Genomic DNA, 17,369 nt, shown 5'->3' on the forward strand with positions numbered 1-17,369 from the left:
GATAGGAGTTTTACATCATCTGAGATTGCCAATGCATGCATGAGGCACAGATCTCAGGGAAACATGTCTTAATAATCACCCATTAAAACTGGCTAGGGTCGGAAAGTTTCCTTCGTTTGATAGGGTATTTATAATCCTTATTTAAGCCAAGCGCTACCAGCTAGCATGTTACTCTTTTACCTGCTAGCATCCTGCGTCGTATCAGCGCTCATAGCTTCGCCCCAAGGTCACCTCACTTGCGGCAGCGGGAACCAGAACGACATCACACAGGAGTTTTCCCGGCATTCATACTTAGCAGTCGCGTTTTCGTGCGCTTGAAAATTTTCACTTTTCATTTAATCGCGAAAAATAGATATCGTCGTTTAAAAATCTAAAAGCATGAAATACGTAACTCCAGGAGTAATAATCTTTCGATTTGGGCAATAAAAGTATAATAGGAATCCACCCTATTATAATTCCAAGTGTTAAGTTTGATCAAATTAGATGCAGAATATTAAACACATTTAGAAAAGTACTATAATAAAAAAGTTATCATCAGTCAGTGAACTCAGGGATTAAGGTTAAATTTATCGTAACATGAGGAACAAATACATTCCTGACTGTTAAAAAATAGCTCATTGTGGAATACATTGAAAACACTTAAAGAACCCAATAAATTACTGTGTCAAGATTTGAGAATACATGTATAACTTTTAGACTGAATCATCATGCATAACTTAATTCACCGTTAGCTAATTGTATTCTATCCAGATTTAGAGGGCATCAGTTGCCACAATTATCCAATGCAATAAAGCAGAAGAAATTATTGCTCATGTAGTGACAAAATATAGAGGGCAATCAAAACAAAATTTCAATCACTTTTTTCTTTTTACTACTTTCGATTGTAGGAGCTGGCAGTCATCATTCAGCAGATATACCTTTGGAAAATTTATGCGAGTAGCTACTGAGCTGCAACACTTGAAGGAACCCATTGATTGATTCACATTCAGCGGCAGAAATTGTATAGGAAACCAAAAACGTTTCAGTTCAATGAATGTGAGGAAGTAATGGGGAGTAAGACAGCAACAAATCTTTAGGGACAAAGGATGAATCATTAATCCAATCCCATTTTATTAGGTTGAAAGAAACATATGCATTACTTCCTTTAATGTGCCCCCTAAACATGGATTTTTTTCAATTTATGTAGCTGAAAAGCCATAATGATCAAGGAATATTATTTTCATATGATCCTAAGCCACTTCATTAACCTTGATAGATCCTAGATAGATAAGGCAAAAGTTTCCTTGAATCCTTACGTTTCACTGAGAGATAAAAAGTTGATCATGAAAGTGATCCTTACATATCTGGAGCACATTCAAAAGTTTGGCAAGAACACAGCTTCATTTACATAAAATCAGACGGAATTTATGAGGAAAATGTAATATTTTGTGTCAGATTCAGTGGCGCCGACTCCATGGGGCCTGAGGGGGCCCGAGCCCCCTCAAAGATTCGTTTGGGGGGGCGGAGCCCCCTCAATAATTCAAGAAAATAATTAAGTTATATTATGCTTTGTGAAATCACATAAATATATTTGTTATTTTTATTTCCCATGTTTGACGATAGTTACCTTTTAAAATAAATTGAACAATGTGTGTTGAAACAAATAATTATAAGGTTAAGCAGGTTAACTGAATCAAGTAGTGTGAATCATGGTAGTGTTTCGGTGCTGCGACATACTTTGAATTTAACCTCTTCCCGGGGCAAGACCTCCGATATGGGTCCCCCCAATATTTTTTATAAGTCGGCGCCCCTGGTCAGATTACACCATTACCTTAGCTGAAGAAAGATTCTTTTCCATAAATTACATTCATGTGGCCAGGTGAAAATAATTCACAATTGCCAGAACAACAAATTCATGCAGCACACGAATAAGACAGCTCTCACAGGATTTGCCAGATCTGCCAAGATTTGACACACATTTTCCATCTCCAGAAAGCACCCAATAAGTCTCAGAGTTATTTTAAATCATGGCATCGCGTATCCATGATGAAAAGTCAGATTTCGTCTAAAAGTAGCTAAGTGTTCTAATTTGCAAGAAAAGGATGAGATGTGCATACATGTTTTATTGATTTTTCACAAATAAGGCCTTGGTAAATACAATCAGAATGGACTGGGTTCTCCACCTCCACCTTCATCCACTGGCTCCACAGCAATTGCAGGTCCTGCCATGACTTCGGCAAATCCCTCATCCTGATCAAGGTCAACAGGCAATGGTGCAGGGGCAATGTGCCAAGCATCTCCTCCTCCTAAATTATGGACACCCATCACTGCTGGAGGCCGCTGGTTAATTGGTCTGTTGCCAGGTACAGCATTGGCTTCTCTTGACTGCCTCCTTGGAAGTTGTGCTTGCTGAAGAAGACGCTCCACTAGTTCAGCTTCATCCTCCAACCCAGCTTCTTCGTGCTACAGAAATGATGAAGTGGTAAGATAAGGTAAAATTTCAACTTTTCATACTGCAATAACTAGAAAAAGAATCAATTTTTGCTGGACATCGGCTACAACAGGCAGGGCCAGATTTAAGTTTTAGGTGGCTTGGGGCCCATTTTGGTGGGAGGCCCACTGTTTCAAGGAGTTGCAATTTGTAGTGCAACTGTTTCATGTTTCTGACGACACCGTTAGGTGTGCCACTGGTTGCGTTCAAAGCTACGCCAACGGATTAAGTGTTTTTATCAGCAGTGTTAGCCATGAATTAACATCAATGTTGACTACTTCATGTGAACAAAACAACAACCCAGCCTCACTTCGAATCTACGCATACATGATAGTTTTTTCTGTTTTTCGATTTACTTTATATTGGTGGGAGGCTCATGCTAGGTGGGTAGCCCTGGGCCTGTACTCCATGTGACCCCTCTATGATCTGGCCCTGATAATGGGTTAACATTATAAAGAATGATCGTCAGTAGCCATTATTACGGACTTCCATGGTATTAAGTGTTAATCGAAGGGAAAAAAACCTTACCTCTACATCAGACTCATCCTCCGAAACAGGATCAACAGCATCTCCTTCGGACTCTGATCCATCCTCAATATTCAACCCTGGCTCAACAACGTCATCCAATCCAAAAATTGCCTCAGCATTGTTTCCCTCATTGTCACAATTGTTATTGACCACGTCTTGGTTCTCATCTTGATTCCCTTCAACTTCATAGAAGACACCATGCACTGGAGCAGCATTGATATGATTCATATTGTTCATGTTATCATTCTTGAATTAGAGGAGAAGAGAAACCAATTAAAATTTTTACATGTTCATTAGGCAATATTCTGTGACTAATTTTCAGGGACTTTTAAATGGCATACTGATGGAAATTTGAGAGAAATTCTACATATTTTGTTCTTTGTGGGGAAGCGATTAGTCTCAGGATTTTTCCCTCAGGATATTTTCAAGTGCTTAGGAAAGTACCAATTCTACACGAACAGCTACATTTCTTTGCAACATTCCCTAAAAATTTGGAGCAGAATAGAATTACTTCAGATAAGAAGGTTCCCACTCCAACTAAATTATAAAATTAATGTTTTTTTCCAGGTTTTCTCGGTCTTAATGTCGTCAAATTCTGTCATCAGATTGTTGATGAGCCATTTAAGGCAGAAATATTGATCATGTAACAATCACTGGCCGTACGTTAGCTAAATTTAATAAACACGATGCCGTGAATGAAAACAGCAATGAAAGTATCTAATATGACGTCAAAAATATCACCTATTGTTAGCAAAATTCAGGGCCGGCTAAAGATTGTGAGTGAAAAAATGGAGGGCGACAGGGAAGTTATGAAGTGTCTGAATGAAAAAATTTATGAATAATAATCGGTCTTATTGCCATATAAAATGATAAGTGATATTAATTTCCATTTTTCTAACTCACCTGCACGGGCTGCAGTCTCTCCACAGGCGGAAAAGCATTAGCTAAATCCTCTCCAATGTCATCTTCGCTGTCTTCCTCAAGGCTTGAGCCATGAAGATCAACAGAGTTAGCTAAATCTCTATCCTGTGCAGAAAATGAGTTAGGGTACCCACTGTCCACGTACGCTCTTGCTTGGGTGTCATCCTCATTCCAATCAGATTCGCATGAAGGCTCAGGAGATGGGTTTTGAGCAGCAGGACACCAGTCCTGACAGAAGAATCACCAAACGTTAATAAAACGAAATATATATTTCTCCGAATATAGTCTCCCCCTAATTTTGAGGCTTAAGTTTCAGGTAAAAATTTAAAAAATGCATTTGAATATAGTCCCCTCCCCCTTTATAATTATCACGGACATTTTTGGAAAAAAGGGGGGACTATATTCAGATAAATACAGTACGTATACATATATATTTGTGAAATTAGAGGGAGAAACGAAAAAAGGGTAGCTATAAGTAAAAGTCAAAAAGAAATAAATAGAGAAATCTCCATGTGCACTTGGTACACTTATGCATGAATGAACATTCGTAAAAGAACTGCTGTATTCAAACAAAAAGTACCAGTGTCTGACAAGAGGCAAAAGAGGAGTATGAAAGAGACAAGAATTACAGAAACTGAGAAATTGTGAAGTAGGGTACATATTGAGAGAAGGTCACCATCAAATATATTGATTATCACCATTCATGACAGTCACCAAAGGATCCTTATATACATTTTCCAACCAAATGTGGCTTTAGTGTCATGATAATGGTATAATTAATACAGGGTTATTAAAAAGAGCATTTCTTGCTGGAAACAACGCAGGCAATTAATTTCTTTCATATCCTTGAATCACACAACAAATATTTACAGAATTAATGATTAATATGTTGCATCAAACCCAAGAGTCAGGCAACATTTTAAATATGTACCAGGAGGGTATTACCATTCGGCACTTGAAGGTAAGCCTACATGAAAATAAAATCAAAATTAAAAGTTTCCATGACCAATAAGTGTGGGATCCGGATTTAACATCTGTGCCAATAACATTTTTCCTCATTTTATATTTTGATATTCGATTCATTCTTTATTATAACAACATAAAATATCATGGTAATATGCCAAAAATATGCACATTTACCAATAGAAAATTTACCTTCCCATCATTTTCATTGGAATCCCAGTCAGATTCGGCTTTTTCTGATAGACTAGAATCTTTTACTTCAGTTTCACCAACATCTTCCAATTCTTCCTCTTCACTACCTGACGAGCACCTATTTTCATAGGCAGTGTAGTTTACACAAAGCTTTCCCAAGAAATTTTCTACCTTCCAACCGGCTTTCTCCAGTATTTCTCTGCAAGTGAGAATATTTAAACAAGAAAAAATACATTACCATTAAGTAAACAAGGCAGGAGCCATGTTGTTATTGTAAAATTAATTTAAAAATACATTTTAATAACTTTCTTTTGCTTTTAAAAAAATTATTAAATTTTATGCAAACATGAAATATGTTCATGTTAGGGGAGAAGTTTTAAAATATGAACCATCAACGAATAACTATTATGGATTTTTAACTTGAACCTTGATATCCAACATACTACAGAAGGATAAACACAACTGCAATTGCATAATGCTATACACACATGACTCACTTATCTAGCTAGCATGGCAAAAGAGAGGATCGATCACTTGGTCTCAGATCTCTGAATAAAACCATGAATCACAGATTAAACAATTACGTACATAATTACAAATGCTCAAGGAAACTTCTGTGACTGAAATCTTGCTTTATGGGATTCCACAAAGAAAAAGTCATTTGCCTTGACTGAGAGTAGAGGTGAATGCCTTTGATAGATACCATGCATGGGTAAATTTAAATTATAAAATCCAAAAATAATAAAGGAGTGAAGGTGGAACAAAACATCAACCAGGTATGTATGTTTGAAACCATTATTAACCTTGGTGCAATCTCTCTTCAAAAATAACAAGGAACACAATGGCTCCTGGTCATCATTGTCACGTTAATTACATTCCATATCAAAGACACTGTCACTACTAAGATAATTGCTACAGCAGTCTGGTGTTGGTTGTGGTCAAGTTGCTTCAAGTTCCTAGTGAATTGGATGGATGAGGCAGATACTTTGCGGAGATCCATTATGAGATATGAAGTGAAACACTTTGCACTTTCCACATAAAATTTATTAGAGTCGACATGTTTCGCTGCACTGCAGCATTATCAAGACTAAACCAAGAAATTAACCATACCAATATATATACACAAATTGCACACTCGCAAACATTTGAGAAATTGGGGGTGGAAGGTGGGGTGGAAAGACCCCAGACCAACGGTCAGTTTAAAATTACCAACCCTCTTTTTCAAGAGATTGTTTTTTGCGCACGTTGTTATTACCGCACAGTAACCAAATTTCCCTTACCCAATCTTTCTGAGATCGCGGAAAATATTTATTACAATTGTTTATAGAATGTAATGAATCAAAAAATCAATTTCATATGATTACAGTGGAACCTCGATCTATCGTTTTTCAGGGTTATGGGCGAAAAAAATTATGAATGCGGGAAAACTATCGATGCGGGAATGTTTGGATAGGTTGCCTATGTCCCAGAAAACGCAGGATTTTGGCGCGTAATTATGACATTTGTCAAAGGATTCAAAGATGATTTTAGCCAATTACAGGAATACTAGTACTTTATCGAGACACTTAGGTCATGTAGTTGATTCGAATAATATCTCTTTCAAGTATCCGAAAGGAACACGCCACCTCACTAAAAACATAATTTTCGTAAATGGTTCATTCTGGGTCCATTAGAAATACAAGTTATTTCATTCGTCCTTTTTGGAATACAAGTCCATCCCAAGATATCACTGAAACTGAAAAGCTAAGACAAAATAACAGACTTCCGCCATTAAAATGGAAAATATCGGTCAATGTGTCATCATATAGTACGGACCAATTACAGTGGAACCTCGTTAAAGCGAGTATGGGCTATAGCGACACCCCCGCTATTACGAGAGATAGCCGATGCACCATCAATTGACCCTATAATAAGCGTGTTAAAAAATTCGTTTTTACGAGACCCTTTCGGCATCGGCTCTCGCCATAGCGAGGGTTTCACCGCCGGAAGACTTTCATCAAGACTCCTTAACCTCTGTAACTGCTAGCGATCTGTTAGAAATGAAGTGAATGGAGTGCTCAGTCTCAAATTTATGTGGTAAACTGTCGTTCGATAAATATAATGATTGACGAAACAATGCTTTGCATGATTTTTATTCAGTGCGGCGCTTATAAATTGTTTGAATAGTTAGTCGTTATTTGAGCTAGGAAATTTAGTGATGCAAAAAAACATCGCCTTTCGTCTGGATTTATGCTTACGTTTATCGGATAGATGTTTATCTGTCGCCGCACCACTCCTGTTCCTGTATATCTGTTCGCAACAGGTATATTGGCTATTATTTGCTCCACCTCCGGTAAAGCGACAATTCGCTATAGCGAGTGTTTATTAGTGCACCGTGGGGTGTCGTTATATCGAGGTTGCACTGCACTACACTTCGAATATTCGTGTGTAGAGAAATGCGTAGACTAAGAGTCTGCGCGTGCCTGACCATGAAACATGATTAAAATGTCGAATTTGATCAGGCAATCGTGGTATTATTATCAATATTGAGATATTTTTAAGGTTTCATGGCGAAATTCACGGCTTTTTCCAGGTTTTTTCACGGTAGACGAAATTCACGGCTTATTCACGGTTTTAAGGTTTTCACGGTTGAGTGGGAACCCTAAGAGCATTTATCGGGGCACAGGTGTACATACATTTAATTGCTACAAAAAAATGGTAGAAAATAGAGTAATACATAAAAAATTATGCACTACTTCACTAAAAACTAAGCTTAACAAATACTAACTAACGCTAGAGTTTCATACCTCCATTGGTCTTCAGTGGCCTTAAATTGATCCAAGGCATTAGAAATTTTTTCTAAAGTTATGTAAATATCATCAACATCTTCTTCATCTGGGTAGTGATTTGTCTTTAAATATTCTTCAAATAACTCCTCATTCTTCACTTGTCTATCTGATTTCATCTTAGCAGCTGCATTTGAAATAAAATAACAGGCACTGTCCTCCATTTTTTGTCGCTCAGATCGACTATCCACATAAACAGGATATCTGCAAAAAATTCATAATTAATTGTCAAAGACATAAATTGTTTAGTGATACATGACACATTTATAACCATAATTTCAACCACTAGCAGCATGCAATATTTTCCAACATGCAATAATGAGCATTTCAGTTTATGGTGCTACGACAGCTAAGTTCATTTTCAAATTCAAAGCCCTACACATGCAAGAAAAATTTGCAATGAACTGAATAATTGACCACTCTATATCAACCTAAGCCCCGCAATACCTAAATTTGGTGAAAATGCTATAACCATGTTTTCTATTAAAGCAGGCAAATACTCTTAACTAAAATCCATAGTAAAAATATAAATACGAATAGTAATATGCCTCCTGCAGCTTTACTTTAAATTCACAACATCACACCAAAATCTGAATTCTATGCATTTACATGTTATATGAATTTCTTTGCACGGGTTTATTACTGATATCAACCTCACCAGCCCTCCTGATGGTACCTTCAGGCTTTTTCTCAATCATTTTTTTTCAGAATATTCCCAAAAAGACCAAAACCATACAAAATAAATAAGAAATTCCTATTTCATGGACTTATGTCTTTACCAAATATTTATGAAGAAACTATAAAAATTATTGATTCAATAGTACACTTGATTGTTTTAAAGGTAGCAAGTTACAAACTAAATAGATTGTTAGAAATAGACCCAAAAATGCGCAAAAATAGGTACATTGGTACCTTAGGCTTATTGGCCAAATCAATCCTAACCCATGAATTAGCTGGCTGTGATTTAAAAAGATTTAATTGGTGATATGTATGTACTTTTTGACAAATATCAAATAACCATGACTACCAGTCGATCCACAATCAAAGTCATTGAAAAAATCAAGAAAATGAATACATAACTGTATCGTAGAAAATATACATACATAATCGTTTTAGAGCAAGGAGGAGAATATTCCAAGGAAAAGAAACTGGGCATGCAGACACAGTGATGTAAGACAGACACAAACACAAATTACTGATTAAAAACCCTAAAGATTTTAACAGGATGGACAGGAAGATAAGCATCGAGAAAAGACTCCACAACGAGGAACTACAAGAGGACCTACAACACAAATAAAATTCTGCGAGAAATAATCCTAAAAATGACAAGACATTCAAACATACAAACCTATATTTTTCTAAAACTCTATGCATACGAAAACTGATATGCAACCATACAACTTTCATACCATTATCATTATCCGATTAATTCTCAGCACAGATTATAGACTGCCTTTTACATACCAAATATGCAGTTTCTAATTTTATCCTACATTAATCTCAGGGTCCCCATAAGAAATGAATTTTAAGTTACAAATAAATTCTTGATGGCATTATTTCTTCCTCAAAAATAAATGTAATAAAAATTGCATAAATTTGATAGGGATCGAGCACAAGGACATTTCAATAGGTTTTGAAGATTATTGCAGGTCATTTTATTGAACAATTCGGAATTATAGGTATCCCACAGTTAACGTTCACACTCTAGTAAACTACAGTTTCTCCAACTTTACAGCTAGCCTCATCAGGTTAAAATCAAAATGGTACCAAGAAAGTATTTTATCAGATATCACAAGTATTCCCCATCAATATGTTATTTTTATTATCTCCAGAATGCTATCTACGTATTTATGTATATGCTATCTATGTATCAATTTCAATACATAAACGTTTTTCTTCAACAGTTAATCCACTGAGCTCACCAATTGCCTCCAAGCTTACATCTTGTATTGAAATTAAGCTAACTTCTTCAAATGAAGGTTGTAAAATTAAATTGTAGGAGTTTACAAGAAATATGATGATTTTGGTCAAAAATTTTCAAATGGAACAGCCTATTTCCTACATGACACTAAGGAAAAAACTATCACTGATAATACAACAAGTGGACGATTTCTACCACTGAAGTCATTTCATTTTAAGCTCTAACATTGGTAAACACTGACCATTAGTTCATTACAAAGCTACTCATTACTGATCATTACTGAGAAACATCTTTCTTAACGTTGTTATTTTACAAATATAAATTAACATATAACAGGAAAAGACATTCATAATGCAATTTATACACGTAAAGATGTTCTTACTCAAAATCTTCAATCACTTTGTAATTTTCTTGGCAAAATAATGAGTCATCCTGATTCAGTCCTGAGTCATTAATACTGGTTAAAGCTTCCTCACTTCCACTTTCATTTTCTTGTATGTTTCTCTTGGTGAAAATTGCCATTTGGGAACAGCATCCGAAATGCTCAGAGCCAATAGGCCCCTCTCCAATACCTTTGAAAGCCACTTCATAATCAGGAAACCTCTCTACAATGTTCATTGCCCTATAGTTGGGTGAAAATTAATATGACAAAAAGCATGTTATCCTCAGTCTGAGCATAATTTAACATATCAAGTAACGAAGACAATAAAAGCTACATATCTATATGCTACTTAATAAAAATAAAAATTCACCACTAGTATTATGATACAATACTGAACAAATACCATTTACTCAATAAGTGTTAGCTATAACATTCTCATATGTTTTAACAACTAGCGCCAGTAGGTTGGTTAGTAAAATAACTGAAATAAAACCAGCAACAAGATTAGCCTACTCATAATGATAGGCACTAACAAAACTATAGTTGAACATCTTATCTAATTAACAGAAAACTATGCTAGAAGGTGCATCTGAATTTAACACAAAATGCTGTTATTTCACCAAAAATTACACAATACCACTTAGGTTCAAGTTTTGACAAAGAATTCAGCCCTTAAATTAATTAAAAACCTAATATGTAGTAGACAACTGGCACCATCATAAGCCATTCAATTCTAAAAATAAACCTGTGGTTTACTCAAATACAGGTGAAAAAATGTGATTGAGTTATTTTGAAGTATGTATGAACATACTATTGGTAAACAAAGACAGTGTTCAGCATGAAACATAAACAAAAATCTTGCATTTGACAGATTACATATGTGTGTGGATAGGTATATGTATATCACTGACTCAACAAGACCTCTCGCAATACTCAACTATCTCTGAAATAGGGTACATTCCCTAATTCAGAGATACATGAATGATGGAGCCCTAAAGTAACCAGTCAATCTGATGAAATTCCAAGAATAGAAGTTGAAATTAAGGAGGAGATATTTATACCGATAAATGAGATAGCTTGTTGCAACAATCATATATTGTAAAATGCTGCCATAGTTAAAGAGGGGCTAGAGAGAGTACTATAAGCCTGAGGCCAACAGCCCACCAGACAGTTTTATTCACTTAAAAACAGAAAATGACATTTCGGAGAGGAGGTGCATAAATAGGGTTCCTATTAAGGCAAAAATGATAGCTCCTTGAGTCATTGTGTCCCATTATAAAATTCTCACACTCCTGATCTAGAGTAGAATATACCTTGTAACAGTTCCAGAATTTTTCAATGGTAACCAGTGGATATAATAACATACAAAGTAGGTGATACAAGATGGCCAGATTTCATGGCCCAGTGTCAGAAAGGTGCCGGCAGTAAAAGGAAAAAACTCAAGTTCTACATGCATTAAACAGAACTATTGTTATGTAATAATTAAATTTGAACTATCTGAACTGAAGTTTCTAGGCATTAAGGGGTTTTGGGTGATGAAGAGGGCTCGAGCAGTTTCAGTGTCACCCAGTAAAAATTCCTTAAAATACGCTCTGGTGATAATAATATGGAGAAGTCGAAAGGGGTTATAATAAAAAAGCAGGAGCAATTTCCACAATATTATATTTAGTATTGTACGACCGGTTTCGCTAATAGCATCATAGGCCTGATGATGCTATAAGCAGAACCGGTCATACAATAAATATAATATTATTGAAATTTCTCCTGCTTCTTTGTTATGTTCCATTTCCACTCCATATCACCTGAAACTTCAAATTATATTCGAAAGGGGAATTGGTAGGAGAGGACATTTGTTTGAATTCGAGATTATATATCAAGATGACATTTAAGAAAGTGAAACACGGTTCCTGAGAACTCTTCCCTTTTTCATTGAGAGTATTTAATGAGCAACAGAGTCGTCAAGAAAGCAAATTTCTTCCTCCATATTACCCCCCTCTTTTTCCTTTATATGTACCAGGTATGGTACGACAGGAGACCAGCAGCATGAAAAAGAACATAGGAGGCTACCCGTTTCGTAAGCAAATAGTGTAAAAGGCTGAGACCATTGAAGAGGCACAGAGCAAGAGAAGAAGATCTACAGGGCAGGCAAGTATAGTCATGTGGACAGGAGAAGACGACAGATTGGTGGCATGATAGGTGAAAGGGCTGACAACTTTGCTTTTTGGATTATTTGTGTGAAAAATGCTCTACCAAGCAGTCCAAATATTAAAATATTCAGATCACTCAAAGCATCTGGGAAAAGGTGAGTAATCACTCAAGAATAGTAGAGAAAAAGGAAAGGAAGAAGAGTGGAATCTATCCCTGGCTATCTTATCTGGTTATCAATGAAGATGAAGGGAAAAAAATCAGATTCAAGAAGTATGACAGCAGGAATTTAACACTGCCTCCAAATCAGCAACCACGCACTTTCTCTACCCTTGGGTTACTGAATAAACCCCTGAGGAGCAATGTCTTCCAAATCCCCTTTAATGGCTAAAAATTCTCAATAAACCTCATTTTTGGGCCCCTTGAGCTACAGCCCTAAAATAATGACCATTTTTAAATGATGAAACTCAACTTCATCAGATGAATGAAAGAACGGATCTGTAACGAAAGCATTAATCAGAAAAAAATGATTCCAGTTTGTAAGTATCCTTAACATTTAACTTTCAATAAAGCTTTAATAATAGTGTGTGGATTAAAATAAGATGAAAGATGAAATGAAAATACACAACCCTGGTATCTTTTCACAGGAAAATTATTTATTGGTACGATGCGTTTCGATGCTGAGGCGTCATTCTTAAGTACACTGTTTATTATACCCACAATCCAATAAGTTTTTATCAACATATCCAATAAATTTTTTTTCGACAATCAAATAAACATTTATTGGATTGTCAGTATAATAAACAGTGTACTTGAGAATGACGCCTCAGCATCGAAACGCGTCGTACCAATAAATAATTTTCCAGTGAAAAGTTACGAGGGTTGTGTATTTTATTTCAACATGGATTTTCATACAGTAAAAGCCGAATCGATTGAATTCAAGATGAAAGATTGTTTTAAATTTCTAATTTTACAAGTTATTAAGTTAGAAAAAGGTATCTTTATTTACAAGAATAAACAGAAGTATCTTTTGTGACTATCTCATGAATTTTTATCTCAACTACAGTGCAACCTCGATAAAACGACACCCCACGGTGCACCAATAAACACTCGCTATAGCGAATTGTCCCTTTACCGGAGGTGGAGCAAATAATGGCCAATATACCTGTTGCGAACCGTTATACAGGAACAGGAGTGGTGCGGCGACAGATAAATTTCTATCCGATAAACGTAATATAAATCCAGACGAAAGGTGATGTTTTTTTGCATCACTAAATTTCCTCACTCAAACAACGACTTACTATTCAAACAATTTGTAAGCCCCGCACTGAATAAAAATCATGCAAAGCATTGTTTTGTCAATCATTATGCCAATGCAAAACCGACGAAGCCATTTTTCTATGCACTTAATTAGTGCATTTACGTAATCATTCTATTATTTTGGCATTTTCCACTGAAAATTCAAAGATTAACTAATAAAACTGTATCGCGGTTATTCAATGCCTCAAACGTTTCCATTGGTGTATGTTTATTGTTCCTGTACATTAAGCGGCAGTGAAGTGAAATAACGTACAGGCATCCCCCGAGTTACGTAAGAGATGCGTTCCGGCAGACTATGCGTAAGTCGAAATTTACGTAAGTCGAACCTTTGCGTTGGCGCTTCAGAGATTGCTGTATAACAAGTTGTATCGTAAAGAAATGAGCGCAACCACATACGCCACCACATCCATCGCTAGAACTGCAAATTTTCACGTTGATTGCTGACTTGGGATTTATAAGCGATTTTTCTACAGAAATTAATGAAATTTCCTTCGAGGAATGACAAAAATGGGTCACTTTGTTATTTTTAGCACGTAAAAAACTCGATAACTATTCGATATTTTTTCTACCATAGGTTGTACGAGCGAATACCTACTTCTTCGCGCTCGCATTCGAAAATTAACGTAATCATTTGAAATACGGTTATCGCTTACGTAAGTATGGATTTACGTAAGTCGAGACATACGTAACTCGGGGGATGCCTGTATTGTATTTGTTTCTGCAGTCGTAAACGGTGGAAGGTTGTACAACGTTCCTGCTTTGGAAGACTTTTTCTATCAGATAATGTAATATCTTCATTATCTATGGTAAAAAGTTTGCTAAGCTTGAAAAATGATGTGATTAAAATTGCCGTAGTTAAAAAAAGTTCCTTTTTGAGTGTTACGCTCGTGACGTACTTGAAATAATACACCAAGTTTACCACGGCACTGCAAACGAGAGTCAGTTGTTCTGTGAGTTCTTCCAGCGGCCACCAGGGGATGCTCGGCTACCCACGTGACGGAAGAGAGCGCCAGTACGACTCCGACCACTTACGCAAATAGTTCACCCTTGTGAATCCGCAAAGGAGAATAAATACGTCAATCCGGACAATTCAAGCTCAGTATCATTGCATCGTACATCCTAGATAATCGCTAAGGTGCACTACATACCTTTAGAGGCATCATTGCAAGAAATACCTTGTACTGCAAGGATTTTGTCGGGGAGTAGGATGTAAAAAAAGTTCCGTTTCGTCTATGTTATATCACGCGGGGAATATTCCTTAAGATACTTATGATCAGAGTCCTTTCTTCCACGACTTCGGGTTTACACCGCAGGCATCACCAGCAATTATGAGGGGAGATAACGCTATGGTGCTTTGCATTAGTATAATCAACCTTCCGAACTCTTGAAATTCTCGATTCACAATCTATCCCTGAAATACTCCGCTTTAGGCTTAGGCGTAGCCCCTTTCTCAGAAGTTCCCGCAGATTGGAGTGGGCAAAACCACCCGAACAAAGCTCCTTATAACTCTACATAGTCTGCATTCCTTGGGCGATTTTGTTTTTTTTTAATTGTGAAGAGCGAATAGGAAGATAAATTAATTTCGACACTCTCATATTACTCCATTATTTTTATTTTCTCGCTTAGACGTGTTTGGTGATTTTTTGGCCATGGTGTCTGCAATCTAATGCTTTCTATTCATGCAACTCATGGACGTGCGGGTATGCTGATGACAGCTTTCTGCCGCCCCAGGAACAAAAGAAGATCAAGCATTCGCGACTGCTAATGCCACTATATTTTCACCAAAATTAACTTACTTAACTTACTTATCGAACGACAGTTTACCACATAAATTTGAGACTGTGCACTCCATTAACTTCATTTCTACAAGATCGCTAGCAATTACAGAGATTAAGAAGTCTTGATGTAAGTTTTTCCGGCGGTGAAACCCTCGCTATGGCGAGAGCCAACACCAAAAGGGCCTCGTAAAAACAATTTTTTAACGCGCTTATTATAGGGTCAATTGACGGTGCATCGGCTATCTCTCGTAATAGCAGGGGTGTCGCTATAGCCCATACTCGCTTTAACGAGGTTCCACTGTATTATGCTTTTCCGTCCTTGATTGAAATACTTTGTTATGTATTCTCAAGGAAAAAAGAGACTACACTACCCACAATCCTCATAAGATGAAAGACCTTCTAAGGAAGGTGAGCCTTCTGCAAGACACATTCCCCAATCACATTCTCAATTTATAAAGTCTCGTGCAACAAGCAACTGAGCTGGCAAGAGCACTCCAACACCCAGATTCAAAAACCACTCAAAACACCTACCATTTCAACAGCAGGTTGTATTCCAAGACTTCAAATACACTTTCTTGATTATTAAACTCAATGGAACCCAAAATAAAACATACTAATAGATATATTAAGAAAGAAACCTCACCATTCCTAAATATATTGAGATAACTTCAATGAAGAACATAAGTGGTTATTGTACGGACCACAAACAACTACATTTATGTGTTAAGGGGTATTATTAAATACTATTCATCAATTTTCTACAGTATCCCAAACATCTAAAAATTTTAAAATTCATGGCATTAAAAACTAACAACATTTTATTGAATTTTACACTTAATCAAAGAGATTGAAAAATATGGAAATATATATCACATGCATAAATAGAATCAATTACTGACCAGTCTTGAAATTGCACTCTGCTCCATTCAAACTTATGATCTGGATGACGAAACCCACGCATGTGACCAAATAAGACATTGAAGTCCACATTTGGAGTTGTGAATAAGGCAATCAGTGGACGAATGAAACCAAATACTGAAAATGGCACTTCTTCTAATTCACCAGGATACAAATGTTCAATCCTAAAGAGAAGGAAAGAAACTATATTCAATTATTTTTCCTTTGAAAAATGTGGCATCATTTAATGGCATACGTAACTTCCACCACTGTACAGGTGGTGATGAAAGTTACATAGATTGCCTTAGGCCCCTAAAAAATTCACCTGGACTGAGAATCGAACCACGGGCATTTGGTATTGTGGGCCACAGTTTAGACCGCTACACTATCCAGGTTTCCGAATAAATTAACCAATCCAGGAGTGATACAGTGAAAGTTAGACATTTTGAAATTAAAGCAACTTGCACTTTTCCGTAATTATTTTAATGCAAACGATGCATTTCGGCTCACAGAGCCATCACCTGGTACAAGATATCACAGTATACATGAACATCACATTTATAAACTTGAGGAAGAGGTGGGAGAGGATTTGACAAGTTTGAGGAAGGGGTGGGAAGCAGATATGCATTGGGGAGACAACAAGAAAACACAACTGAAGAGAAATGAAAAAACCATGAGTAAATGGAAGACTTTAGCAATAGATGTAGAAGAACGGATCTGGGAAAAGATTCACAGAAACAAGAAGGCCATGATTGATGATGATTATCTAATGACATGTTTTTCGCCCTGCCCTTTCTATTCTTCTCCCCCTTTGGTCCTCCAATTTCTCTAGTTCTTTTCCCAGTGTTGTACTTCTACAATGGAAACGAAACCCTAGGGCGGGCTCGCGGGGATGCACTCCTGGGGAAGGGAATGTAAGCGCTAGCTTTTCTCCTCTGCACCCAGAAGGGGAAGGATGGGAAGGAACAAGGAAGGAGGCACCGCTGTGATGAGAGCCCGACGACACCTCCGGGAAGGGGATAGGGAA

At 36.7% G+C, this 17,369-nt stretch overlaps 1 protein-coding gene across 2 annotated transcripts in view; it reads right to left on the minus strand.

Annotated features, from left to right (window-relative positions):
* Positions 1–2,087: 2,087 nt before the first annotated feature.
* Positions 2,088–17,369, minus strand: part of LOC124165444 — a 30,156-nt gene continuing 14,874 nt past the window's right edge. For both annotated transcript variants that reach the window (XM_046542873.1, XM_046542872.1), the window contains 7 exons: positions 16,345–16,527; positions 10,203–10,442; positions 7,861–8,103; positions 5,075–5,273; positions 3,902–4,147; positions 2,999–3,244; positions 2,088–2,442 (listed from right to left, as the gene is read on the minus strand). In XM_046542873.1, coding sequence (XP_046398829.1) covers positions 2,140–2,442; positions 2,999–3,244; positions 3,902–4,147; positions 5,075–5,273; positions 7,861–8,103; positions 10,203–10,442; positions 16,345–16,527 — 1,660 coding nt within the window. In that variant the 3' untranslated portion in view covers positions 2,088–2,139. The remainder of the gene's footprint in view (positions 2,443–2,998; positions 3,245–3,901; positions 4,148–5,074; positions 5,274–7,860; positions 8,104–10,202; positions 10,443–16,344; positions 16,528–17,369) is intronic.

The sequence above is a fragment of the Ischnura elegans genome, chromosome 9 (assembly GCF_921293095.1).
Source record: "Ischnura elegans chromosome 9, ioIscEleg1.1, whole genome shotgun sequence".
In the NCBI taxonomy this organism is placed as follows: domain Eukaryota; kingdom Metazoa; phylum Arthropoda; class Insecta; order Odonata; family Coenagrionidae; genus Ischnura; species Ischnura elegans.